The 27,886-nt window shown below is 42.7% G+C and overlaps 2 protein-coding genes across 2 annotated transcripts in view; both read left to right on the top strand.

Moving 5' to 3' along the window:
• The window catches only part of LOC138164885 (mesoderm induction early response protein 1), a 485,607-nt gene that overhangs the window by 312,087 nt on the left and 145,634 nt on the right, over positions 1–27,886 (top strand). The window lies entirely within an intron of this gene.
• On the top strand, positions 13,820–24,321 carry LOC138164783 (dynein light chain Tctex-type 5-B-like). Its single transcript, XM_069092735.1, has 4 exons — positions 13,820–13,933; positions 20,394–20,485; positions 23,120–23,244; positions 24,118–24,321. Exons 1-4 carry the CDS (start codon positions 13,821–13,823, stop codon positions 24,319–24,321), a joined length of 534 nt encoding a protein of 177 aa, XP_068948836.1. The 5' UTR covers position 13,820.

Genomic DNA, 27,886 nt, shown 5'->3' with positions numbered 1-27,886 from the left:
CACCCAGAAGCCCCAAATAGATGTCCCTTTTCTCAGATCAAGTGTTATAGTTTTTCTATCTATTTAAGTCTCTTCCCACTTCAAAAAGGGAAAAAAAGGAAAGTCTTTTTTGTCCCTTTTTTCCATCTCTGCAGAAGTTCCTCAGGCTCTCAAATATGGGATATAGTCTGTTAAAATTTCACACTCAGGTTCTTTTCTTGGGGACCTTAAAGCAATAGGAGGGCTTCATGCTGTCTACGCTCTGTGGAGGGTGTCAGGTTATCAAACTCAACCCCACTCTTAGAACAGAAGGCTCAAAGTGAGGCTCTCTACATCATGTAGCATTACAGACTTCAGAAGTGACAGCTGGGAGGGGGACATTCCCAAGTTTGAATGGGCTGCAATGAGAGTCTCAATCCCCACTTCCATTTCAGCATTCTGCCCAACTGAATCTAAACACTTAAAGGCAATCTGTCTTAGCAATAGTAAAGCATACAGGTTGTTAATGAAGAAGTGACCATTTAAGGAGATGGAAACGTTTCCACTTTCCCAAAGACTTGACATCTTGTCTGTCCTCAAAGCAGAATTCCATGCTGACCAGCTGTACTTAATTCATTCAGGCACTCACTCAATAAGCATTTATTAATCACCACTATGTACCACTTACTGTGTGGAAGGGGAGAGGAGAGATGCAAAGACAAAAAACAACCCGTCCCTGTGCTCAAAGGGTTACATTCTATTGCTTGTTTTGCTCTATAATTTCCAGGGCAGAAATAAGCAAGAAAAGCTCAAATGAGTTAGTTTGTCAGGGATTCTTAACCAAGGGTTGTGAACAGGGTTTTTTTCATATATTTGATAACGGTATTTTAATATAATTGATTTCTTTTTAGTCCTAAATATTTTTGCTTTGTATATTTATGAGTATTATTCAGAGCAAGGGTCCCTAGGCTTCACCAGACTGCCAAGAGGGGTCCAGGACACGAAAAAAAAGGTGAAGAACTCCTGGTTTTTCAGGTGAATGGACACCTGTAAGAATGATTCAGAAATGAACAAAAATGCATGGGCTATTTCCTTTAAAATAAGTTAGATTGGAATTATTTGGAAATCAGAATGAATATATTCATCCAAAAGCAAGCTTCTGAAATTCTGTGGATGCTTATTAGGTGTCTTTGCTTGATTAGTCACTGGCAACCAAATGGGAATTTTTCTTTTTCCCTCCACAATACATGCAACTCTCTCTTAAGGCTTTACACTACGCTTCCTTTCTCTGCTTGTTTACCTTGTCACCTTGTCACCTACTTAGCAAATAGTAACAGGAGAAAGCATCCATGAATGGAATGTGGCCCTTGAGATTCTGCCCTTCTATTTAGATGATCCTGTGGGGAAATTGAGATTCATTCATTCATTCACCCAAAAAGCATTTATTAAGCACCAAGAGAGTGTGTGACTCTGCTAGGTACTGAGAATGCAAGGATGAAAAATATTAGAGGCTCTATCCTCAAGGCGTTAACCTTTTATTATAATAAGAGGGGCAAGACCATGAGTCAGTCACTCAATAGGCACCTGTGTGATACAATGGATAGAACAATGGCTCTGGAGTCAGAAGACCTAGTTTCAAATCTAGCCTCAGATACTTCCCAGATGTATGACCCTGTTCACATCACTTACCCCTCTTTGCATCAGTTTCCTCATCTGTAAAATGAGCTAGAGAAGGAAATGGCAAACCATTCCAGTATCATTGCCAAACAGGATCATGACAAGTCAAGCGTGACTGAACAATAAAAGTCAAAAGCACCTACTATGTGCCAGGTATGTGCTGAGGGACAATGAAAGGCAAATCCCTGTGTTTGGAGAGTCCCTGCTCTCAAGGGACTCACATGAAGATAAGTAAATACAAAAAAAGGTATGAGGTAGAGGGGAGTTAGGAGATTAATCCCTGATAACCAGGGGTGTCAAAAAAAAACCCAAGTACAGAGTCAGCACTTGTGCTGATCTTGGAAGGAGTAAGAAATGAGGATGGAGCACATTCCGGGAATGAAGGAGATCCTGTGCATGCATGGAGTCCCAGGGGAAAAGGTATTTAGCAGTGGGGACATCAAGGAAGCTGAACTGGTAGAAATGTAAAGAGTGTGAGGGATAGTAATGTAAAATCAGTCTGGAAAGGAAGACTGAGGCAATGAGGAAGAATGCTAAATGCCATACAAAGGAGTCATCTGGGGCCATATTCCATTATCCCAGAGGCAAGAGGGAGTCACTGAAGCTTCTTGAGCAATGTAACATGACCAGACCTTAGATAGTTAGAGAGTTGTGTGAAGCACCCAAAGGTGGGCTGTCTTACCCAGGATAACACAGCAAATATGGGTCAGTTGTAAGACTCAAATCCATCTTTCTGATTATACTATACCAGCTTCCCTCTAAAAAAAAAATATTAGTTTCCCCCAATTGTAGAATTCTATAAAAGTACCTAGTTGAAGTTCTGCCTTTGGAAAAATATCCTGGGATCTTTCCCTAGAAAGTGCTTTGAGGTTTTTACAGCTTAGAGCTCATTCATGCCGATAACCATCAGTCCCCAGGTTTGTGTGAAGTAAACCATGAATTTACGGACTCATGATTGGGAAGTAATGACTGTAACCACCTTTCTCAGTACTGTAGGAAAACAGAAGTTTAGGAAAAGGTAAATCAGAGAGTAGCAGAATAGTAAAATCAGCATCCTCTGAGCATTTCCTGGGACTATTCATGATGTTTGGGCTTCCCAAGTGTTTTACAGGGAAATCAACAGAGTTTGGGGTTGTTGTAAAAGGAGCTGTGAGTTAGGTCTAGATTGCTACCTGAGAATAATGAAAGCTAGTATTTCTATACTTCCTTAGGGTACTCTTTCTTCACAATAACATCATGAGGTAGGGAGTGTGAGTATCATCACCCCCATTTTACAATTCAGGACACTGAGGCTCAGACGAGTAAAGTGACTTTACTCAAGGTCACACAGCTTATCATTGATAGTGCTGGGATGCAAACCTACACCACACCAGGCTACCTCCCTTTCTTCCTGCATGAGCTCACCTCCCTGTGCCTCAGTTTCCTTCTTGGTAAAATGAAGGAGTTGACCAAAAGATCTATAGTCCCTTTTCCATCTCTAAACTCCATGGTCTGCTCAAGTTTACCTAGACAATGCATATGCTTTCAATTAGAGCAAAACTGAACCACTTGGCATTTCTACAAACAGTTCAAACTGCCCTCTCATTCAGGGTTTGTAATTTGTTACAGAATAAACACATCTATCTAAATGTTTTATTTCAGCACAGGGAGGACACAAATCTGAATTTCATCTCATCTCTTTCATTCTTATATGCACATCAATAGCAATTTTTCATTTATTTTGTTGCCTAAATTAATTCCCAATGCATTATCATTATAAACTCCTTTCAGGAACCCAACAAATTACTGGGGCCAATCCACAGTACTGTCCCAAGTCCAAAATCAGATTCCTTCCTTTCCTTGTAAATTGCCAGAATGATAATTGGATTCTCATGTAGGCTGGAGATGGTTTTCCTAGTCAGTATTTTAATCCTGACATGATTGAAGTTGGATGGGGGTAGGGGGGATGAGGAGGGGGAGTGATTCTATTATGAAGATGGAAATACAACTGCTGAATATTTCCTCCCTAACAGTGTCAAGCTCGGCAAAAACTGTCTTCAAGTACTTGAAAGTGGGAGCAGGGTTAGCTTTGTTCTCTTGAGGGCAGAATGAGGACAAATGGAAGGGGGGTACAAAAAGGCAGATTTAGGCACCATGAAGAGATAAACTTTCTAACCACTGGAACTGCCCAAAAAGTGAAGTGAGCTGCTCGATGAGGTAGATGGTTCCTCCTCCATGGAGGTCTTCAGGCAAAGACTGCATGGTCACTCATTGGAGATTCTGTCAAGGGGTTTCTTATTCAGGTATGAGTTGGACCAGATGACCCCTGAGGTCCCTGCTGACTCTGAAAATTCTGGGATTCTGTGAATTTTGTCTGTGATAGTACTTCAAGCTGTTTTACCACAGGACCCGCTGCTTTGTATGGTGTTTGAGGTCTGTTCTTGTGTTTCTATGGAAGAGATTTGTTGTTGTTGTTGGTATTATTATTAATCTTGTTTTCACTTTGCACAGAAAATAGAAATCAGATGGTCAGGTTTAGCGTGGACCCCCAGTATATGCATATATATATGCCATTTTAAAAAAGTTTTATTTCTCATTTCACAAGAAAGGAATCAGCAAAAATGTTTCTTTCCTTAAAAGTAATGAAATTCAACTATGGTGTTTCCAGGGGAAACTGCTGTCTAATGAATGCCATGTACTTTGAGTGAAGTGGGAAATGAGGACCCACTGGCAACTTGGGAGTCTAGGGCGCTTTCTGATCTGGGGGACAGGATTCTTCTGTTGTTCTGTCCCCTACCCCCTTGGAACAGAAATGGGTTGGATTTCTCCCTCTCTGATCCTGTATCAAGTAGCTCTATCATTTTATAAAATACTTTGTGTATAAAATGTTTATAAGAATTGTGGATGAAAATACACACAAGTATATTTTTAAAGTTTAAGTTAAATGCCTGGCCTTTTTGCCTCCGTGTGCAATTTATTCTATGATACCCTGTGAACTGCTCAGTCTGTAATGAAAGCTTTACTGTGTAGCCAGTGTTCTCAGAGAAAAGTCCGTGTGGACAGGCAACATGGTGTGTTGTCTGCAGCACTGGACAACCTTCGGCATCTAACTGGCTACAGCATCTGACAGTGCTGGACCGTGGTGAGATGAAGGTGTTGTGTTGAGTTGTTGAAGATAATCATGAACCAACATATTTTAATATTACTTGCCTTATAGATTAGGATACCAATCTGTGGCTATCACTTTTTTTGGTAAATAATGGATTTTTATAAATGTTTTCCTTCATGTTCCCACCCACCCCCCTTTGACTCATGTCACAAAATATCAATTATGCAATTCTTGCCCCTGACAGATTACTGTGGGGAGGGTTTCCATTTCAGAGCAAAGTGGAATCATTCTGTACCGAAGAGCAAGAGGAACTGTCTGAATAAGTTCTAATTTAAATGTGATTTTTTTCTGGAAAATAAATGAAAACTATGAGAACAGTGTCTTTGGGCTGTGGAGTGTTTTATCATCATCATCAAGAGAAACTTTGCTGATGCATTTTTATGTTAACAGAATAATAATAGGATGAACGGACAAGTAGACTGCTGGGAATGATAGAGACAATGGTCAGCAGCACGATGGTGCTGGGCAAGGGACACTCTGCCCCAAACACCATAACAAAGGCAAGAAAATGCCCCATTTTGTCATCTTCCTTTGGGAGCATCACCTGGTCATTACAATGAAGGGAAAGAGTGGATAGTCCTGCCCTCTTTCCATTCCATAGGATGAGATTTCAAGGTGAAAAGAATTTCACAGGACAAAACTGCAGCTTTCTCATTTTGCCCATGAGGAAACTAAAGTCCAGAAAAATTAATTAACTTGTCTAAAAGTGGGGTGCAGGAAATGCTGCTAATGAGACTGACAGTTGTAGCACAGGCTATTAATAGCTTACTTGAGGGAAGCTAGGTATCGCAGTGAATGGAGCACCAGCCCTGGAGTCAGGAGGACCTGAACTGAAATCCGGCCACAGACACTTGACACACTTTACTAGCCATGTGACTTTGGGCAAGTCACTTAACCCCAATTGCCCTCCAAAAAAAAAGCAAAAAAAAAATAGATTACTGGGCTTGGGAAACCAGCATATGGGAGAAATGTTTGCATAAGGGACTCAAGAAGGCTTGGCAAGTGGTTTGATATGAGATGAGGGAGAGTAGGGTCAGAGATAGCCCCCCATGGTTGGGGAGGAATTGTGATGCTGCAAATAGAAATGGTGAAATCAGATGGAAATTGAGGGGACTTCATTTGGGATACATTGAGTCTGAAGCACCCATGAAAGGTGCTTCTGAGGTGTAGTAAGGTCCCATATAGATATACACAGATATGTGTAAAGGTCATAGATTGAATGCTAATCATCCAATCCAACCCAATCCCCTGATTTTACCCATAGCTGAGGGAGTTTGGGAACACAACCCATTGAACAAGCCTGGGGTGGTGAGTGGGGAGAGTTCCTGAGAGGATAGAACTTTCCAGTATTATCCCCACTATGTATAAATGAGGAAACTTTGGGACACAGAGATTGCATGATTTGCCCAAGATCCTACTCAGTGGAGACAGTTGGATGGCACAGTGGATAGTGTGCCAGGCCTGGAGTCATGAAGACCTGATTTCAAATTCAACCTCAGACACTTACTAGCCGACTGATCCTCGGAAATTCACTTAATTCCAGTTTCCTCATCCATAAAATGGGTGGTAGATTAAATAGAAAGATGTGCTATTTCAGTCCAATTCACAAATGAAATTTTGGAATTTGATCTGCTTGTTCATAGATCATAGGACCATAGTCTTAGAGCTTGAAGGGACTTCTTAGAGGCCCAGGGTCCAGGAGGTCTAGAGAAATGGAATAACCCATGCACATTCATGCAGCTAGTAAATAGCAAAAGTAGCGTCCAAGTCTGGGTCTTCCAGCTCTGAACTGGGCATTCTTCCCATCCAGGCAGCCCTTGTCTGCCACCCCCAGCATCTTACAAATGCAGGAGAAGGAGTCTGGGCTGCCATAGCAAACAAAGCCATAGCTTCGGGATGCAAGCCTGAGACCTTCACTCTTCCTCGCGTTACTCTATAAGGATGCTTGGCTGTATCAGCCAATCTCCAGCAAGCTTTCATCAAGCACCCATGTTGTGCCAGCCACAGTGTAAAATAGACCCTGCCCTCAGGGAGTTTGCATTCTACAGGAGAGACAAGCACATACATGGGCATTTGTAACAGATGCGAAGTAAGTACACGGGTCGCATAGACGCTAACGGAGGTACCATACAACCATAACCAAATGGCCACCATGTCCTGTAGGTTCCACCTTTGTGTCTTGTTATTGTTCAGTCATGTCTGACCCTTCATGACCTCAGGGACCAGAGCACCCTTCTATCCATATAAGTTGCCCCTTATCCTTTTGCTTTTAATTTTTCCAACATCAAGATCTTTTCCAATGAGCCCTGTCTTCTTGTTATGAGGCCAGAGTATTTAAGCTTTAGCTTCAGTCTTTGATCTCCAATGAATAGTCTGAATTAATTTAAGCACTGACTGATTTGAACTCCTTGTTGTCTAATGGACTTTCATTGGTCTTCTCCAGCCTCACAGTTCGAAAGCATCGATTCTGCACCACTCAGCCTTCATAGCCCAGCTCTCATAGCCATACATTGCTACTAGAAAAACCATAGCTTTGATATAAGGACCTTTGTTGGCAAGGTGCTGTCTCTGCTTTTTAGTAGGCTGTCCAGATTTGCCATAGCTTTCCTTCCAAGGAGCAAGCATCTTTTAGCAGCATGGCTGTGGTTGTCTGCAGTGACCTCTGAACCCAAGAGTATAAAATCTAACCCTGCTTCTATGAGCCCACTTCTCTCTGACCTTCCGCCACCCTGGTGCAGGGCCTTATCACGTGGCCCCTGGACTATTGGACAATAACTGCTGGTGGATTTCCCAGCCTAAGGTCTCTCCCTTTCCAGTCTATGCTCCTCTCAGCTGTCAAAGTAATCTTCCTAAAGGACAACTCTGTCTACATCTTATTCAATAAATTCCAGTGGTCTTTAATACCTCCAGGATCAAATAGAAAATCCTCTGTCTGGTTTTAAAGTCATTTATCACTGGGCCTCTTCCCATTTTTTCAGTCTTCTTATTCCTTACACTGGCCTCCTTGGGGGTCCTTGACCTCACATTCCATCCACCAATATCCCAATGTTTTCCCCATGCCTGAACCTCTCTCCCTCCTCCTGGCTTCCCCTCCTTCCTTTGAGCTTCAGCTAAAGTTCCGCCTTCTGCCAGAGGTCGTGCTTGATCTTGGGGCTGTCTCTCTAGAAAAATCCCATTTATCCTGCCTAGATCTTGTGGGAGTGTAGTTGCAGTGTATGACTTCCCCCTTAGACTAGGAACTTCTTGGGAGTAGGGACTGTCTTTTGCCTTCCTTAGCACTTAAACGTAGGTTGACTGGCTCAAGTATGTTAATGATTAGAGAAAGAAACCCACAGAGGTCTGGTCGCTTTCCCAAGGTCCACAGGTAGAATCCAGGCCAGCTGACTCCAAATCCTTGAACATTTGAGGGGTCTGGTGGCGTTGCCCTCGGTTCTGTTTATCCCTGGACATCCCACTATTTGGGCGGGGAGGGGGCTGCTGGGGGAGAGCTTTCCGAGCAGCCCTCCCCAGACAGAGGGCATTGACCGTGCCTGTTCCTGGACTGTGCCCAGGGTGCTCCAGGACCCGAAGAGGCGGTGCGTCGGGGTGGGGGGTCGGGGGCCGGGGCCGGCTCCCAGGAAGGACCACCTGACTAGTGGGCGTGTCTGGAGGCGGGCTATGGCCCCCTTGTTTGGACGTGTAGCCCTGGAGACGCTGGACAGCAGCGAGGCTCTGCTCTTGCTGTTCCCTCCTCGGGAGGATCTGGGGAGCCCGAAGCGCCTGACCACCAGCTAGGCGGCCGGCTGGGGTGCCCAAGCTGGAGCATTTCCCTGCCCTGCCCGGCAGAACTCCGCACCCTTGACATTTAGGGTCTGGCGTTGCACTGGGAGCAAGTGCGTTGAATGGAATGTATTACGTGCCTTGCCTGGCAGAGAGTGAGTAAGCCTATTTTTCCCAACTCAATTATGGGTGCTGAGGGGGGAACCGGCTGCAGGTTGGGAAAGCATAGCATTGCAAAGCAGAGGGGGAAGAAGAAAGGGGGTAAGGCTGTAAAAGCAGCATTGGGGTCTCGGCTGAGGTAGAGAGGAGCACCTCTGGCCCTTAGATCCTTAGATCCATCCCTCCCTCCCCACCCCAGCTCTGACCCCCTCATGCTCCCCACCTTCAAAAACGAAGAGCACTGACCCCAGCCCCTCTGCCCTCAGCCTGCCTCAGTGGAGGCTTTCACTTCCAGTCTGCCCTAGCAGGAAGCAGAGAAGCGGAGCTGGATGGAGCTGGTCCCCTGCCAAGCACCCCTGGAATCTAGCCTGACCCTGGCAGAGGTGGGCAGCTCCCACCCTCAGGCTTGGGGTTGAGAACCCTAGAAACTCCCCTTAACAATAACTAGCATTCATTTGTTGTCCTTCAGTCTTTTTCCTTAGTCCCCAACCTCTTCCTGACTCTTTTGGGGTTTTCTTGACAAAGATACTGGAGTGGTTTGCCATTTCCTTCTCCAGTGCTTTATACAGATGAGAACACTGAGGCAAACAGGGTGAAGTGACTTTCCCAGGGTCACACAGCTAGTAAGTGTCTGAGGCCAGACTTGATTCCACACTCAGCCCTCTATCCACAGCATTCACATAGCACGTTAGAAATGTTATGTCATTTAATCCTCACAAGAACCCTGAAAGGTAAGTTATTAGCCCTCTCTTACAATTGAGGAAACTGAGGCTGACAGAGGTGACTTGCCCAGGGTCACACAGAGCATCTGAGGGTCAATTTGAACTGAGGTCTTCCTGACTTCAGGCTGAGCTTCACCCCGCCCCCTCCCCAGCTGCCTCCCTCACAAAATGAATTTCCTCATCTGTGAAAATGGTGGAGTTGAACTCAAGCTCTAAAGTTCCCTTCTGGATCTGACTCTATGAACCTGTGATTGATGGATGATTTTCTCTTTGTGTCACCAAGTAGGTGGGGTCTGGAAGACCACTAAGTTTCAAGAGAGCTGTAGAACTTTGAGGTGAGTGGCATGAGCAGAGTGGACATGTTATCTGAATTATCCGAATTCGAATCCCAGACCTGGCACTTATGACCTATGTGACATTGACACCTCAAATATCAAATGAGGAAGTTGCTAAATACAACCCTATCTAGTGGACAGAGTGCCACAAGTCATGTGATTTCCCTGGGTCTTACTCTGCACATCTATAAAAATAATAGCTAATATTTACATAGGGCATTAAGATTTACAAAACCTGAACAAATATTTAATTTGATTCTCACAATCACCCTGGCAGGCAGTGCTATAATTATCTTCACTTAATAGATGAGAAAATTGAAACAGACAGAGGTTAAGTGACTTGTCCAGGATCACATAGCATCTGAAGCCAGATCTTCCTGAATTCCAGGTCCAGTACTCTGTTCACTGTACCACCCAGCTGCTTATGTACAAGGGTAATGGGGAAAGGGGAAGGTGAGATTTGGTCATCTCTGAGTTCCCTTCCCTCTCTAAATATTCAATTTCAATTGAACCAGTTCAATCCTGGGTGCCACATTTTGGGAAAGAGACATTGATAAAATGGAGGGTTTCCAGAAAAAGATAACTTAGATCATGAAGTACCTCAAAATCATGTGATACAAAGATTATTTGATTGAATTGGAGATATTTCAATGGGAAAAGAGAAAACGTGGGACTCTCATAATAATCCTCTTCAAGTCCCTGAAGGACTTTCCTGTGGGGAAGGGAAGATATTTCTTCTGCTTGGTCCCAGAAGGCAGAATAAAGTGAAAAGACTTCAGAAAAAAATTCAACTTAATGTCAGAAAAAGCTTCCCTACTATTAGAAGTCTCCAAAGAAGACCAAAATACCTTGGAACATCATGGCCTCCCCACTCACTGGAGGTCTTCCTGGAGAGGCAGTGACCACTTACCAATAATGCTGTGATGGGAATTATTGTTCTCATACAAGTTAAACTAGACAGCTATTGAGGTCCCATCTATTTCTAAGATTCTATGAGAATATGCTTCAAAGTTCATCTGGCACTATTAATGAGATATATAGCATATAATGTGGTTTACTATGAGGCTACAAAAGATGGAAGTAATCATAACCAGCTGGGGGAGACTCAGGCCTCTCCTTTCCCTAGCAGGGGGCACCTATGCTCCAGGTGTTCTAGGATTCCTCAGTTAACAGGCACACCTGGCTGCAGGAACCGGAAATTGGGCTGGATGAACCCACATGAAACCATTCACTACCCCTTTTAGCTCCCCAAAGCAAACAGCCCCCAAGTGCCTCAGATCCATTTTTTGCAATTCATGATGTGAAAATAATACAAGACACAATAAAGACAAGTTCAGTTGAGAGGGACAGAATTATTTACTAAAGCAGCTGATACAGGGATCTTATTAACAATTTCAGCCATCTGGGAGTTTCCTATTTCAGCTTATTATTCTTGCTAAGTAGGTACTAAATTCAATTGTTTTTACACTGTTGAAGAAGCAAAATGTGTTGTCAACACATAATATAACAAAATTTTTTAATAGTATGATCTTTTAAAATCATAAAAAAAAACACCTTTGCATCCTCTAGTCCTCTGGAAAAGGAACTTAATGGTCCTTCCTTAGTTATAGGTCTGGACACTGGAATTTCAAACAGGCTAAGTAAAGCAAGCCCTTCCTCTTAAGCAGAGCCCTCCACCATCACTGATGATCCAAAAACAGAACAAAAAGAGGAAATTGAAGAGCAACCAGGGTCTAACTCTTCCCTCTTCCAGGGCATGTATTGGGGTTTATGGAGACCTCAGAGGGTAGAAGTCACAAACTTTTCCATTCAGAAATTGAGTGAGTTCTAGAGCCAGTCAGAAGGCTTGAGTTCCAATTCTATCTTTGCTACATCTTAGCTATGTATCCTTGAGTAAATCAATTAACTTCTCTTTGTCTCAGATACTCAGACACTCTAAAATGGGATATTAATGTTTGTTCTAACCACTTCACTGGATAGTTATAAGGATCAGATAAAATCATGAGATCAAAGATTTATAGCTAGAGGGAACCTGAGAGGTCATTTAGTCGAACTCCCTCGTTTTATAGATGAAGAAACTGAGATACAGAGAGATGAATGTAAAGCACTATATGAATGTTCACTATTCTAATTAGCTACAAAACTACTGAACAGAAACTTAGCATCTTTTCCTCCTTATCTTATAGTAGAGAGGAGTTGAGAGGTACCAATTCGATTTTTAACTTTAAAAATATTTTTGAATTTGATATAGCCAGAATAACCCCCATGTATTTTAAATAATCACTCACTTTGTTAAATTGTTTTATAGTTAACAAAGCACTTTTCTTAAAACAAATCTGTGAGGTAGTTAACACAAGTATTATCCCCATTTTACAGGTGAGGAAACTGAGTGTCAGAGAGATTCCCCTGCTTATGGTCAAAAGTTCAGGTAAATAGCCAAAGATCACAAGCAAATAAATAATCTGGTCAGAACTTGAACTCAGGCCTTTAGACCACTGTTCTGGGCTACCTTTCCTTAAAGGAAGAACATTTGAGGAAATCTCACTTGTAAAATTTGCTCAGTGCCTGGCACATTGTAAGCTAACAAATTTTTCTCTTTTTTTCACTCATTCTGCGAGGAAAAATGGAAAGAGTCTAAAACTTGGAGTCCCAAGATCTGGGTTCTAATCTTGATTCTTCCATTAAGAAATAATGTGAGGGGGAACTAGGTGGTGCTGTGAATAGAGCACCTGCCCTGCAGTCAGGAGGACCTGAGTTCAAATTCAGCCTCAGATACGTAACACAAAAACTACCCATGTGACCTTGGGCAAATCACTTCACCCCAATTGTCCTCCAAAATAGAGACATTTGGAGAGCAAGAGCTAACTAAGTGCTTGCTGTGAACCAAGCACCGTACCAAATTCTGGGAATGCAAATACAAGCAAAAAAAACAAACCAAAAAGACAATCCCTGTCCTCCAGGAGTTTACATTCTGAATAGGGAAAACCGTGCAAATTAGAGCTCTACAAAGCCAAAGGGAAAGGGCGGGGGGAGCAGAGGGGGTGGCTGGGTCCAGGAGGTCAGAGCCAGGTTTGAAGTGAGTATGACTATGTGCATGCTTCCTCCATTGGAAGTCCTCTGGGGAAGGAGTCAGAAGGTTCCAACAGAGACCTGGTGGCTACTTTTCCAAGATGTTACAGAATGGGTGGGGGGGGGGGGGGGCGGATTCTGGCTCAGATAAAAGTTGGATTTGACCTCTGAAGTCATTTCCAACTCTCAGATTCTGTGACTTGTACATCTGATCTACAAAGCAAGCAGTCAACAAGCATTTATTAAGCGCCTACTATGTTCCAGGCCTTGGGGATACAAGTACAAAGAATGAAACAATCTCTACCCACAGGAAACATATCCCAGTAGGGGAGGTAAGAAGTATTTATGTAAGTAGGTGCAGAATAAATACAAATGGAATAGTTCAATAGAAGGAGGGAACACACCAACATTTGTTGGGGAGGGGCTCAGGAAGGGCTTCAACACAGTGCTCAAGCTTAGCTTGAAAGAAGAGAAAAAGACTCTAGGAGCTGAGGGGGAGGGAGTGCATTCAGGGTGGGGGAAAGAGCCAGGACAAAGGCATAGAGAAGAGAGATAGAGTGTTGTGTGTAAAGAACAGAGAGATTTGGCTAGATCCTAGAGAACAGGGAGACTAGAAAGATTGGAGGCAGAGTGAGGTACTTTAAAAACCAAGCAGTTTCTATTTTAACCTAGAAGCACTATGGAACCACTGATGTCTATTGAGCAGAGAAATGACGTGGATGTTGATGGACTGACTACCCTCTGGCCTCAGACACTTGCTAGCTATGTGACCGCTGGCACTCTCAGACTCAGTTTCCCCATCTGTAAAGTGATGGTGATAGTAGCACCAGGTTCTCTCCTAAGACCCTCCCCCAGAGCTGTTGCAAAAATCAAGTGAGATATTGTATTAAACTACTATAGGAATGTCAGTTATTACTATCCACACCACCAAGGCTAAAACTCATATTTCTATCCTACTGTATTAGACATTTCCTTCTGTAGGCTCTGATCAAGATGTCTGAGGCCACCAAAGATAAGGCTTCTAGGTTACTGAAGAAAAGAGGCAGCATGTCATCAGTGAGCAGCCGCGATGTCAAGCTGAAGGACATCCACAGCCGGGCCAAAGAGTGAGTAGTCAGGTCTCTACCCGCTGCATTTCCAGTATTAGGTCAACAAAGTCAGAGTGCTGATCACATTTCCTTCCTTAGGTAGAGCAAACTAAGTATTAATAATGGGATTAAGATTGAGACTGATAGGAAAGAAATCTTTAGGGAAGTTAGGCTGTGAAATGCTAAACTGAGTTTTTATCTTATCCTAGAAAGCAAAAGTAGGTAACAGGAGCTTATGAAGTTAGAGCTGAGCTTTAGGAAAATCACTTTGACTGTGATGTATTTGAGAAAGATACCTCCCTACCCACCTCCCCTGGCCATATATTGATTTAGAAAACCATACAATAGCATTATCTACTACGTTCTATTGTGCTTTTATTTATTTTGTTAACTATTCCCCAATCATATTCTAATCTGGGCGTTCTCAGGGGAGCTGCAGGCCCCAGTGTTCTTGTCTGATACTCTTGTATAGGAGGTCCCTAACTAGGAATGGAATGCACTAAATATCCTTTTACACAAAATCCATGTAACCAAAAGGCTCAGATGCCTACAATTTGGGGCAGAGGGGCATGATTTGCCTTCTGATCCTACGAGAAAAAGATAAGTAAACAATCTGGTAAAATGCATCACCCAGGAAAGCAGCTCCCAGGGTATCCCGTAGGGTTGTTGCAGCCCAATAGCAGCCCTATATTCAAGTTACTGTCCTTGGCAACAATACAATTGATGTAACTGATATTTCTGTGAATATTTTCTGTGAATGATAATTTCTGATAATTTCTGTGAATGATATTTCTGTGAAACTGAAGTTTCTGTGCCAGAGCATAGAGCCCAAAGTGCCTTTAGAACCAAAGGAATATTCATTTAGGTTTAGTACATTTTCGGCACAAAGTACATTTTATTACAATCTGGTTATTTAAAAAGTGGAAGGTGGTATACATAGGGAGAACAGAGTAGAAGACAAGAGTCAAAGGACTGAGGTTTTCATGCCTCCCAGAGTTGCTGCGAGGATCAAAGGAGATAACATTCACTATCATGAAAGGGTTATATAAATGCTAGCTTTTGCTGCTGCTGCTGCTGCTGCTGCTGCTGCTGCTAACCAGACTAGCCCACTCCTCACCCCTTCTAGAGGAGCAAGAGATGAGAGTTCAAGCTTTGCTCCACATTGGGTCTCAGATCCCACACTGCAGGAACCGTCCATGGTATTGTCATAGTCTTGAATGGAATCTGAAACATAAAGGTTAAGTTACCTTCCTAGAGTAACCCAAGATGAATCTGCAGGCAGCCAGAGAATGCCTGCTGAGTTTGCCAACTCTGAGGTTACCACAAGATTAGGCTAGAGGTGAATGGTTGTAAACATAGACAGTCAATCGAGGCTGGCCCCAGACCAGAAGCATAGTCTAAAAAGGTCACAGAACTCGTGAAAAGAAGTGTGGCTCCTCAGAGCTGCCCTCTTCTGCACTCTGCCAACACCCTGCCCAACAGCTGAAAGACAGAGGAAGCAGATTCCTCAGGAGCCAGTCAAGTCTAGGGATGAATCAGCTGACTTTCATGGAATTAGCATCATGGTCTCATCACTCTCGGGGGTGATGTCCAAGTGAGATTTGTACCAAGGTGCCATGACAGACCTCTTCCATTCAGGGCTCTTCCCATTCACCTGGGCCTGGTCACTACCTCTGTGTGTGTGTGTGTGTGTGTTTCTACTGTACAAACCCAACCTGCCTTACTGTTAGTCATAATAGCTAATTAATAACTAATATTGGAATAACTAATATTGCATTGAAAGGCAGCAGAGAATGAGAAATAGAAGACTGCCCTTTAAATCCAGAAAAGTCTGGTTCCAGTTCTGCCTTGGACCATATATATTTGCTGTCAACCTTAACCCCTCAGAGAAAAAGAAAGTGAGTCCCAGAGGGAATGGCCAGGCACTTCTTAACGCTTTGTTGATGGAGAGCGCAAGAAGGCTTTGAATCAAGTTAGGAAGAAAAGCACTTACACCAAGTTTTATTGGGATTCTGTTAAGTCTATTACTTAAGGTTTTCTAAAGTCCTCCTGAGACCCATAGCTGCCTTGTGTGGAGAGAGCGAGCTGTAACAATGACATAAGGACAACAAATATTTCTATGACCCTTTAATTTTCAAAGCACTCGACACACATTATCTCCTTTGAGCCTCATTTCAATCTTGGGAAGGAGGCTCTCCATATTTGTTACCTGGATCCGAGATTTCTTCATTGTGGGGAACTCCCTGGCATGGAAACTTGGCTGTAGCTCAGAGTCTTTGAGAGTTTCCAGGAGCACTGAGGGATGAAGTGGTTTTCCCAGGATCACCCCTCTAGACAGTGTTAAAAGTGAGATTTGAACTCATACCTTCCTGACACTGGTCTAATGCTCTACTCACAAAACTCAAGCTGCCTCTTGGCACATACGTGTTGTTGAAATTATTTTTTGCAAGGCCCACTTCCTCCCCATCCAGTTTCCAGTGAGAGATTGGGCATAAAAGGAGGCCAGGGCTTGGGGTTCACCTTGACACTAAAACCAGAATAAAGTTCCCTGAGAAGGCCTTCCTTGAACTGATTGCTCTGGACTAATTCAAATCAATCACCTAATCAATCAACCAATTACTTGGCATTTGTTAATCTCGTACAATGTGCCACGCTCTGAGCTGGGTGCTAGTGGTGCAAAAATAAATAAAGAAATAATGCCCAAATGCAAAGATCTTAAATTCTAACTTAAGAGTGCAAAGTGAGTATAAAGAAAATAAATACAAAATTTTGGGGAGGGAAGCACTTGTGTTTGGGGTGAAATCAGGAAGGATTGCTTGAGCCTTCCCCTGAGCTTAGAGGAAAGGATGGATGTGTTCCTCACAGAATTGTAAGTAATAGACCAGAAAGCTCCTTGTTGCCCAGATTTGAAAAAAGAAATCCAAACCCTTCTTACCCTATCCAGGAATGAAGCCCGCAGAGAACCTGGCTCTTCCCGGATGGCCAGCTCTCACTTTCCCTGAGGAGTTGGGATGTGAGTCCACTGGGGGGCAGCATCTCCCTGTTAGCTGTAGCCGCTGCCCAAAGTTTTCAAGGCTGCCATCTGGAAAGAGGCAGTCAATGGCACTTTGTGGAGCAGAAGGCTCCCAGTCAGGCACCCTGCCTGTTTTACCCAACACTCCATCAGTGTGATGAGATCCAACATTTCTATATCAATGTTTTAAGTCTGGCAAAGCACTTTACATAAATTACTTGATCTCCACAACAACCCTGGGTAGTGGGTAGGATATTAATTATTCCCATTTTATAGATGAGAAAGCTGAAGTACAAGGGTAAGTAGTTTGCCCAGGATCACACAGCTAGGAGGCATCTGAGGCAGGATTTAAACACAGGTCTTATGAATTTGTTGCCCCTACTAAAAACAGATAAAGATCTGGAGATGCAAAGAGAAAACAGTGGAGGTTCAAACATGCAGACAAGTCAGTATGTACACGATCCATGAAGAAGAGAAGGTAGCCTTAGAGGGGATGGCAGCAACAGCTGAGGGACCCTGGGAGGCTTCTTAACAATTAGAGGGGTCCCCGAGCGGAATGAGCTGCCTCAGAGGCAGGGGTCTCAGTGTAGAGCTGGAAGGAACCTTGACATGACCAAGTCTCACCTCTTTAGTTTACAAATGAAGAAATTAAATCCCAGAGAGCGTAGCGAGGCTTGCCCGAGGTTCCTCCGGTCAGAGTCGGCAGAGTCTGGAGGTGAACGAACCTACAGGGTGATAAGTAAGATAAACATCTTGGAGCTCACTTGGGGCCAGCCCCCCCTTTTCACAGATGAGAAGACTGAGGCTTACAGAGATGAATCGGCTCGCCCAAAGACACACAAGCACTAAGTGGCTGGGCTCGGTTTGGGACCCAAAATCTCCACCACACCGCATTGCCACCTGCATTCTCTCCAAGGAGCCATGACCAACATTCTATTTTTGTCAGTTGTGCATCGAGAAATAAATGTTTATTACATACACACAAACATCTACCTTGAGGTCCAAACATCATGAACATAAAGAATAATCTTTCAGCACTAAACAGACCCACGATTCCATCCGTGTGCGTCAGAGAATAGTGCGGATGACTCTGCAGGTGACCTCATAGCCACCCCTGTGACTTTACAGGTAGAGAAACTGAGGCCCAGGGACATTAGATCATGCCAGTAGTAATGAGAAGGGGCAGGATTCGAATCCAGGTCCTGTCCAAATCCAGTCTGCTTTCCGCTGTGGTATATATACTGCATAGAAATACATATGGCATGTGTATATATGTGTATATATGGATTTAAATGTTATCTATGAGTGGGCATACTTGCATGTAATACATGTGCATTGTGCTGTATATTATGTTAGAAATGTGTAGATATGAACACATGCACGTGTGTCATGTGTATATGTGTGTGCATTGTATTGTCATTTACGTTGATGTCACATGTTTATATGTGCACACGTCCTTGTGGGAAGGATGCGTCCTTGTAACTCCCTTGAAGGTGGGTGTTTTGCTTTTTTTCCTAGTATCTTCGGTGCCTAGCACAGTGCCTGACAAGCACTTACCACGTCCTTGCTGATTGTCAGTGGATTAATTGTGTGTATTGCTATGGATGTACATGTATTCATCCTTTTTATCGTACTGTGCTATGAAAATGTTTTGTTCTGTGAATTGAAAATAAAATCTTTTTTAAAAAAAAGATCAGTACACAGATCTTAGGCAGGCTCTAATAAGCTATTTAACATAGGCTTATTTAATACATCAACAAAATGTTGACTAGATTCACTAGTCATTCATTTGACCTTAATTTCTTCAAGTTCAAATCAATTTGTGAAATATTTTTAAAAGAAAAAGCTGAAGCAAAGAACTCCTTTGACTGATGTTAATATCACCGCTTGAATCATCATGATTTCTGAAATTTAATCCTATCATTTATTTATTCTTGTTCTTGGAGTAATATACCTATTGAAACTTTAATTTTCATTCTATTTAACCTGCGTTAGTCATATGCACTTTTTAATGGTGCGGCATAGAGGCTTCGGTGTGACCGGAACCAAATTTAAATGTCATTGGGAAATGTTTAAGAAATAACTCAAAATTCAGTAAAATATAGATAATGTTAGATTGTGTGTGTGTGACTGATACTTTTAAAGAGTTCCTTCAGAATCAGCTTATTCAAAACTAAAAAATAAAGAGAAAATGTGTCTTTTGCATTCCCAAAGAACAAATGCCCATGGGTGTAACAAAGAACAATCACCCTATCTGCTATTTAAAAAACTTCACCAAAATTGAAAAGCCCTTTTCCCATGCACCCCCACTCTATTCTCTCACGCCTCTTTGAAGTGACACCCTACCTTCCCTCACAGGTGGAGGAGAGTCAGTGGGGCCCATTCAGAGGCTGTCATGAAGCAGTGTCCGTTGAGGCTTACCTGGACTGGGGCGGGGCTTGGGAAACCTACTCAGTGCCTTCATCCTTGGATCCCCCCTTCCAGGTCACCACCTGGGTGTGCTCAAATTGCCTCAGTGGCCCAACCAAATGGCCTTTCTCGGTGAGAAGGGTCTTGGGTGTCTATTGATTGAGGTTGAATTGTGGCTTTTCATTAGGGGCGTTCCCGACTCTTCTTTCAGCACCAAAGAGTTTTTGCAAAGGACTTAATTCCTCTTTGTGCTCCATCCAAGTGATGATTCTGGACTCTTATGTGCCTCCGATTATATGTCCTAATACTATTGATGATCTCTGCCTTAAGCACCTTTAATGCCTTCTGTAGAATCACTTTGCATCTATTAACTCATTTGCTTTGTAAATGATAAAAAATAAAAAAAATACTCAAATAATACAATGGAGCCTCATCAGTGTGGACGTGCCCTCCAACGATGTCCATCACAAGCCACTCATGCCTGCCCACTCTGGACAACTCTCATTTGAGCCTTTGCACATATTCGATACAGGGAGTCCACCCAATATGCAATCTCCTGACATGTAACTACATCAGTGGAGCACATGGATTGTCCAGTGGTTATCTCTCACTCTTACCACATGACCCACTCATCTGCTTTTCCATCAGACACTTTTCTGATGACATTCTTTGCTGTTATCTTTTTCACAGTAAATGATGGAGTGTTGTTACAGATGGAACAGAAAAGCATTTATTAAGCACTTCCCACGGGCAGAACACCACACTGGGCACTGGGCTTATAAAAAGACTTTGAGATTGTCCCTGTTTTAAAGAAGTTCATGTTCTGATAGAGGGAAATGATGCCTAAAGAAGGCCTTGTGGGCCCGCTCATTTCATGGCAGATGGATTGAGTCATTGCAGGTCATGCTTGAGTTTTGGTGGGGAACGTCCTAGGTCAGACAGAATGCAAGCTGTTCTTGCTTAGAACTTTCTTAGCAAAAGTGGAACTTGTGTCACCTTTGGAGATGCTTTTCTCTGTCAGGCTAATAAGAGAAACTCTTGCATTGTTGTTTTTAGTTCAATGAGTACCGTGTCTTATGTCGATGAGCCTGGCCACCATGACGATGCTTCCCGCCCTGCAGTTCAGATGGGAAACACCTATCAGCTAGGTACGCTTCACCATCCTCCCCCTCCCTATTTGGATCCCTAACTTGGGAACTCTTATTCTGAGCTACTGTTACCTGGGATAACTGCCCCTGGAAAGGATGTGGGTCTGGGAGATACTATAAAATGGCCTTTCCATCAAGGATAGTCCCTGATCCCCATACCTGGAAAATTGGCCACAGATGATCACTTTTTCCCTCTGAGTCTATGATCCTATATAGTGTGTCCATTTTTTGGAGCCAATTGTAGAGGTTGCGGAATCTAATTTCATTACTCCCCAGGGAAAAGAATACCCAGAGAAAGAGAAGAAATCCTGCTAATGATCCATAGGGAGTAACTCAAAACTTGGGCTTTGGATAATTAATTTCGGTTATGAAATAAGTTAGGTTGGTTGTATTGAGGTTTGATGTCAACCATTTAATAAATTACAAGAGCAGCCAGAAAGAAACTCGCATTTCTCTTTTAGAATGTGTCTCTTTTAGTTCATTCTCTTAAAAAAAAAAAAAATCGAAGACAATTAATTCAAAGACATCTCTTCTCCATTTGAGAAATCTATCTGTACAGTTAAACTAGATGAGATAAAACATTTAGGAATGTTGACATTTGTTTAGATTTTTTTCATAGCCTTTTAGAAGAAAGCTCTCCTGAATTAGTTCTTTTAAGGGGGCCGAGTTCTGCTGAGTTGACTTTTTTTTGTGTTTGACCAGCCATCTTTTTGTTGCCAAATTAGATCTTGTATTTTCACTTAAACACACATCTGTTTTCATTTTACACATGCTCCTTGGCTTCTGCTAGAGAGAGGCGCATACTCAAGCTCCATCTACATGGTATACAGACAACTGACCCATTTGATGGACAGAAAATCAGCCTGACTGGGTATTTGTTGTATAAGGGGAAACTGAGACTAATCATGAAAGGGAATTGTTTGCTGTCCAGCAATTTGTGTTGGCATCACATAAACATAAGTTCTCTGCTTAAAGAATTTCTGTTATGTCTGTAGGCTCCTAGTCGGGAAAAGAACACTTGTGGCCACATAGTAGAAAACTGATCAGTCAATGAGCATTTATTAAATGCCAAGACTCAGGACTGGATGGAACATTAGAGTCTGATGAAACCTAAGAATGCCTTCTCTGAATAATGTTTTTAAATGTACAAAACAAGATACATATATAAATAAACTTTTTTTCTTTTCCAACAAAGTCATATTTATTGGGTATAGGCCATCAAAAAAAAAGTATGTCAATAGTGGCATAAAAAATATAAATGTATTTAAATGCATTTTATTTTGCATATTTAAATTCAAAAAATGTATTTTATTGCATACAGGTTAAATGTATTTTATATTTTACATACATTTAGTACATTTTAAACTGTATGAAATACAAAAAATACATTTAAGCATATTTAAATGTATAAAATAAAATGCATATAAAATACATAGGATTACAAAGGAAGTCGATTATATTGATTTTATGCAGTTACAATATTTCTTAAAGGTTCTCAGACCAAAAGTTGAGAGCTCCTTCAGTTATCTTGTCCAGCTCTCTCATTCTAGATGTACCCCCAAGGCCCCATGAACCTCAACAAGGGCCTGGGGGTTAGGGGTTGATAACCCTTCAATCTACAATAAAACTTCAGGGAAATCTCTAAAACTAAGCTAAGGTGTAGCTTATGTCTCAGGTCTCCCCAAAGTGTGGGTCACAAGGTTCTCTCCAAAAAAAAAAAATTTTTGTTTGTTAAACAATATCACTATGTCAGATAGGACAGCTACTTCTTTCCCCACCCCCACCCCTCACAGGACTTGCATAAGACCCATTACATTCATTATAGTCTCATCTCCCAGTAAGGTGAAGACCATTTGTGAAACACAACAGGTATTTCATATGCCTATCAGGTCCAGTGTTACAAATGACAAGGTCCAGATCTCCTATATCAAGATATCACAGAGTGGGCGGCTAGGTAGCCAAGTAAATAAAGCACCTGCCCTGGAGTCAGGGAGGACCTGAGTTCAAATATGACCTCAGACACTTAACACACGCACACACACACATACACAAAACTAGCCATGTGACCTTGGGCTTAACCCCACTTGCCCTATCTTTTCCCCTCCCCCCAAAAAAAGATCTCACAGGTCCCTAGATTTGAGAGCTGAAGGAATCTTGGTATAATGGAAAAGAGCATGAGATTTGGAGTTGAAGTGCCTGGGTTCAAATATCGACTCTGCTATTTACTGTTTTTTTACTTCAGACAAGTTGGTTCACTGTTCATTGAGCAGATGAGGAAGCTAAACCTCAGAGAAATTCAGTGCATCCTAAGGCAGGGCTGCCCACCTTCCATGGCATCACTCTGCCTGCCATGGCCCGAGCTGGTTCCATGCCATGATACTTTGTCAATGGTTGGTTGCTTAAATGTGGGAGCACCCTAGGTCTTCCTCCTGCCCTGCCCTGCCCTCAATACACTGCCAAGTCAAAAGCTTGGGTCTGGGGAAGCAAAGGAACCTTCTCCTCTTGGGAGTCTTCCCCAAAGCTCCAGGTCCTCTCTGCTAGTCACACGTTAGTCACCTTCTGATGACTGTATGGGAGGGAGCAATGGTGAAAACACGTGTGCTCCGGATATTAATATGATGCTTCTCCTTCCAGGTCCTAGCAAATGCTTCCCCGTGGATGTTGTCAATCACATTTTGAAAGATGTACTAACTAATTATCTACAAGAAGAAAAATATGAACCTGAATTGTGTAGACAGATGACTAAAACAATAGCTGAGGTAGGTGATGGGCTTTTTGGAACCACACACGTGATTTAGGATGACTTTCCAAAGAAGATGATATTTATATTTAGGAATTTCATAGTTATTCATCAATCATCAGCCAATCAACTGGCACCACTGCGGGGGGGGGGGGTCAGTACCATGGGTTAGGATCTGGGGTTATCCAGATTAACAAGAAGTCACACCTCCCCTCAGGGAGCTCCCAACAACGTCTCAGAAAGACAACGTCTTAGATATTATTAAATTACAAGGTTACCACTAGTTATACTGGCAGGTTCTACAATAAATTCATTATAAAATTTCATGATATTTTAGTGGCAAAAAGTTTCACAAGTGAGGGAAGAAAATTAGCTTTGTTAAGAAAATTAACTGTGGCTACAAACGAAAGAAGGCTTAGTTTCCTACAGAGCCTGGACAAAAACATTATCTCCTCCATGAAGCCTTCCTTGACCTCCCTTCCTCCCCACCCCAGCTTCTAGGGCCTCTCCAGAAAATTAGCTTTTATATACATTCTGCTTATAACTTGGGTGTGATGAATTTTTCAGACCCAGGTCTCAAAACCAGTCTACTACATTAAAGTGGGCTGTGTTCTGTGTTCAGATGGGGATAAAATCACAGATTTGGGGGCCACTGAAGTGAGTGCTTACCTTAAAAGGCTCCTCGGTGGCTCACATGAATTCACATATATACGTTGTTTGGAAACCTCTACAGCCAATACGGCCAGGTGCCTGAGCATTGCTAACATCTCTACGATTTGTCATCCTGCCTACAGCAATGGTGCTGAAGTTACCTTGACTCCCCGATGTCAGGAAGAACCTGAACTTGCAGCCTTGCTAGGGCTCCGTGATTGCCTTGTGTGTTTGTTTCTAGGTTGTTAAAGCCCGGGTGAAAGACCTCATGATCCCAAGGTACAAACTCACTGTGATCATCCACATTGGACAACTGAATAACCAAAGCTTACACATTGGGAGCCGATGTCTCTGGGATGATGCAAATGACACTTTCGCATTCTTCGCCTTCAGAAACACGTCTCTGTTTGCTCTAGCAACTGTCTATGCTGTTTATCTGGAATAACAAAGAGCCTCTTCATGGAAAAAAAAAAATAGGCTTTGAGTGACATGTTTCAGTAAAGATATCAATGCACAGTTTGGGACTGTACCTAATTCGGTTCAATTTACCAAACATATTGAGTGCCTACTGTGTAATGTTTGGATCCTGGATCAAGCTTCTTGGGTGCAAAAATCTCCAAAATATTTAACAATAATATCACACCCTGAGCAATGCAAAGGCATACATGAGTGCAAGCAGACACATAACTGACAGTGAACTCCAAAATGAGCCCTTTGTGTGATACCAAGAGAAGATGGGCCAGTCACATGGTGATGGCCAGAGGTCCTTCCCTGGTACCCTTGCAAAGCCAGAAGAAAAGCGAATGCGCCAGGACTGTGAGCAGACTTACTGGGGCAAACGTCTGGGGGGACAAGGATGTGAGGTGCCATCTGGTCACTGGAGGGAAGAGCCAAATGGATGAGATCGCAGGTCCCATTGGAGGCATGGACTCTGTGCTAGACACTGATACAGACACCAAAAGAACAAGCCCCTTTCCTCAAAGAGCCTGCATTCTGCTGGGGGGAGTGCTGAGAAATAATTAATAACAATAACAAAAATAACTAGCATTTCTGTTGTGCTTTATCTCATCTAACCCTCACAACAACGCTTGGCGGTCAATGCTGTTGTCCCGTGATCTTTCCACTCTACTATACTGCCCCCAGAAAAAAAATAAAATGAATGAGTTGATAAATCACATTAAAGCTCTCCATTTTTGTAATACCTTGGGGGCATGCTTGTGCAGGACTGGAGGGAGGGACTTGACTCGAGTTTCTAAAAGTCTTGCTTTGATTAGATTGATTTTTTTTTCTCCCACAGACAGGGGTTCCTACTGGAAAGGGTTTTTGAAATGAGATGACTCTCATTCTTCATTAGGCTCTGAGGACCATCACCCCAATTTTTCATTAAGGGGAAGATGCTCCTCGTCATGGACTAGCAAACACCAGCTCTGAGAGTATTAGCTTTGGGGAGTCAATGTCACGGTGATGTCTCCCCTGACAGTGCTGGCTTCCATGTTGCTTGTTAAATGAATTGGGCAATTTTTACTAACTCTTTTAGGCACATAACAGGAGAAAGTGCTGAGGCCAGATTCATGATGACCAGCTAAGGCCCCTGGGTCATTGAGCTGCAGCTAGAAACTTTCAGGGGCTGCGTGCACTTTACAAAAGATTGTGAAAGCTGGGCACGAGCTCTTCAATAGTGGAGTCCATGAGTGGCTTTGTAAGGCACTAAAGTAAGGCCCACGCCATTAAATATACATGGCACTAAGTGGTAAATACATCTCCAGCACCTCAAACCACCTCTCTGGGCATGGATGGGACTCTTAAAGAGCCACACTCAGAACTGCTTTCAAACTGGTTTCTCCAGGCCAAAGGACTTAAAACAAATATATCACTGGCACTTTAACAAATGCAGCCTGTGTACTTAGGCTGCTTTCTTCCTATGACCCCAAGTGACGCTGTATGGTCTTGAATGTCTGGGCCTGAACATTTACAACGCTAGAGTGGCTTGTTATTTTGTGAGTTAATGTAGTTTGAGCTATGGATCATCTATTTTATGGAGCTTTCAACTCCCTGTTTATGCCCAGTGATGCACTGGGGTTGCTCTGGGCTGAGGAGTAGACAGGCCAGAGGACATTTGTTGAAGGTCAAAGAAACACTGCGCGCTCAGAAGTAGAAAATCAGCCAAGTGTTGGTATTCGGAAAAATGCTCGAAGCCCCAAGAACTCCACAAATAGAGAGACGTATTTATAGCTCTGACAATTTATTCACAGCCTGTGCTCCCCAGTGCAATATACAATCAGAAATTTATGCATTCTAATTCCTTCCTTGCTGCCTGCTATGACTCTTAAAGTCGTCTTTATTTCTCCTAATGGGAAAGGTCCAATTTTCATTTCTTTGTTAGAAGGGAAAGTGTTGGGGTCATCATTTAACTCCACACATTTTAATTAACCTTGAAAGGATTAGATCTCAAAGTGTATGTGTGAGTATGTGTATGTGTGTGTATGTGTGAGTGTGTGTATGCGTATGTGTGTGGTGTATATGTGTGTATGCATGTGTGTATGTGTGTGGTGTGTGTGAGTGTGTGGGGGGGGTGGGGGGGGGTGTGTGTATGTGTGTGGTGTGTGTGTGAGTGTGTATGTGTGTGGGTGTGGGGTGTGTGGGGGGGTGTATGTGTGTGGGTATGTGTGTGATTTAAACTAAACCTTTGATTTCATCTCTGACAAACTCTCTCTACAAATAAAGATTACATAGGCACCCTCTGCGTAGCTTAAGGTCTCCAAGAGATGTCTTGGGTCACTGAAAACTTACAGGGCTTGCCTAGAGCCACACATATAGCCAGAGTCGAAGGCAGCATGTCGCCCTGGGGTATCTGGACTTTGTGGTCCAAATTCACTCTGTCATTCTACTTGTGGTCCAAAGTAAAAGAAGAAAAGGACAAAGAGCTGGCACTTCCAATACTTTACTGGTGACCATCGCCCTTCTTAGAACCATAGAAGGGTGACCGACCCATTTGCCTGAGACATTCACCAATTGGAGTGAAGTTCTCAGAACCTGCAATCCTTGCTATTGAGCTAGAAGGGACCTTGGGGGGTCACCTAGTCCAACACCCTAATTTTACAAATGAGAAAACAGACAGAGAGAGAAGCCTAAGGTCATAGAATTTGTAATGGGCAGGGTTAAGATTCAAAACTCCTTAGAATAGGAGCTTCACATTCTTCCCCAATACCAAATGTCTTCTTGGAGAAGACATACATTCCTACACAAAAGGAACGTGTCATCCACAAGTCACACTTGTGATACTTTTGGAAGTGTCAGGAAACAAAATTTCTGATCTGGGTAATCTGTAAAAAATCAACAAATTTTTTGTTTTTAGGGGTTTTTGGAGCATTTAATAAACACAATTCCCACCTATCACTGTTGAGAAAAGGCTGCTAATCCTAATATTGCTTCAGAATCTGTGATTCATCAGGGTAGTTGTTTCCTCCTCCAAAAGAGAACCATAATATACTCCATTCCATTTTTATTAGACAGTTTCACAAGGCTCTGGGATCCCTCCCCCCCAAAAAATCAATCATTCCAAACCTGATTCAATTTAATTCAATGCAATCTTCATTTTTAGATGTCTACTATGTGACAGGGGAAAGGCATTGTGTAGTCAACAAGCATTTATTAAAGACCAACTGTATACTAGGCACTGTGCTAAGGGTTATTATTTTACAGTGGAGTGTGTGGTAATGATAAGGATGATAGTTCCCATTTATAACAATCAAATTTCATTTGATCCTCACAACAACCCTGTAAGGTAGTTGCTATTATTATCTCCATCTGACAAATGAAGACACTGAGGTCAGGAGAAGTAAACTGACTTGTCCAGGGTCATACAGTGTATAAGTGTCTGACGCAGAATTCAAACTCAGGCCCAGTATGCTATGGACTGTGTACCATCAAGCTATCTAGATGCAGACCTGCCTGGCAGAAAGAAACATCTGGGTCCAATCTCTAGCTGTGTGACCCTGGGCACATTGTTT

This window comes from Petaurus breviceps, unplaced genomic scaffold, assembly GCF_028583685.1.
Source record: "Petaurus breviceps papuanus isolate PSGF00001 unplaced genomic scaffold, PetGlider_PUasm1.0 207, whole genome shotgun sequence".
In the NCBI taxonomy this organism is placed as follows: Eukaryota; Metazoa; Chordata; class Mammalia; order Diprotodontia; family Petauridae; genus Petaurus; species Petaurus breviceps.
This window is presented reverse-complemented; position numbering and strand designations above follow the sequence as displayed.

What these genes read in the sequence shown, in the direction of transcription:
- LOC138164783 (XM_069092735.1), top strand. Translation starts at nt 13,821, where the DNA reads ATGTCTGAGGCCACCAAAGATAAGGCTTCTAGGTTACTGAAGAAAAGA. An exon ending in GGGAAACACCTATCAGCTAG is followed by an intron (nt 20,486 to 23,119) that starts GTACGCTTCACC and finishes TTCTCCTTCCAG; the next exon opens with GTCCTAGCAAATGCTTCCCC. An exon ending in TGACTAAAACAATAGCTGAG is followed by an intron (nt 23,245 to 24,117) that starts GTAGGTGATGGG and finishes GTTTGTTTCTAG; the next exon opens with GTTGTTAAAGCCCGGGTGAA.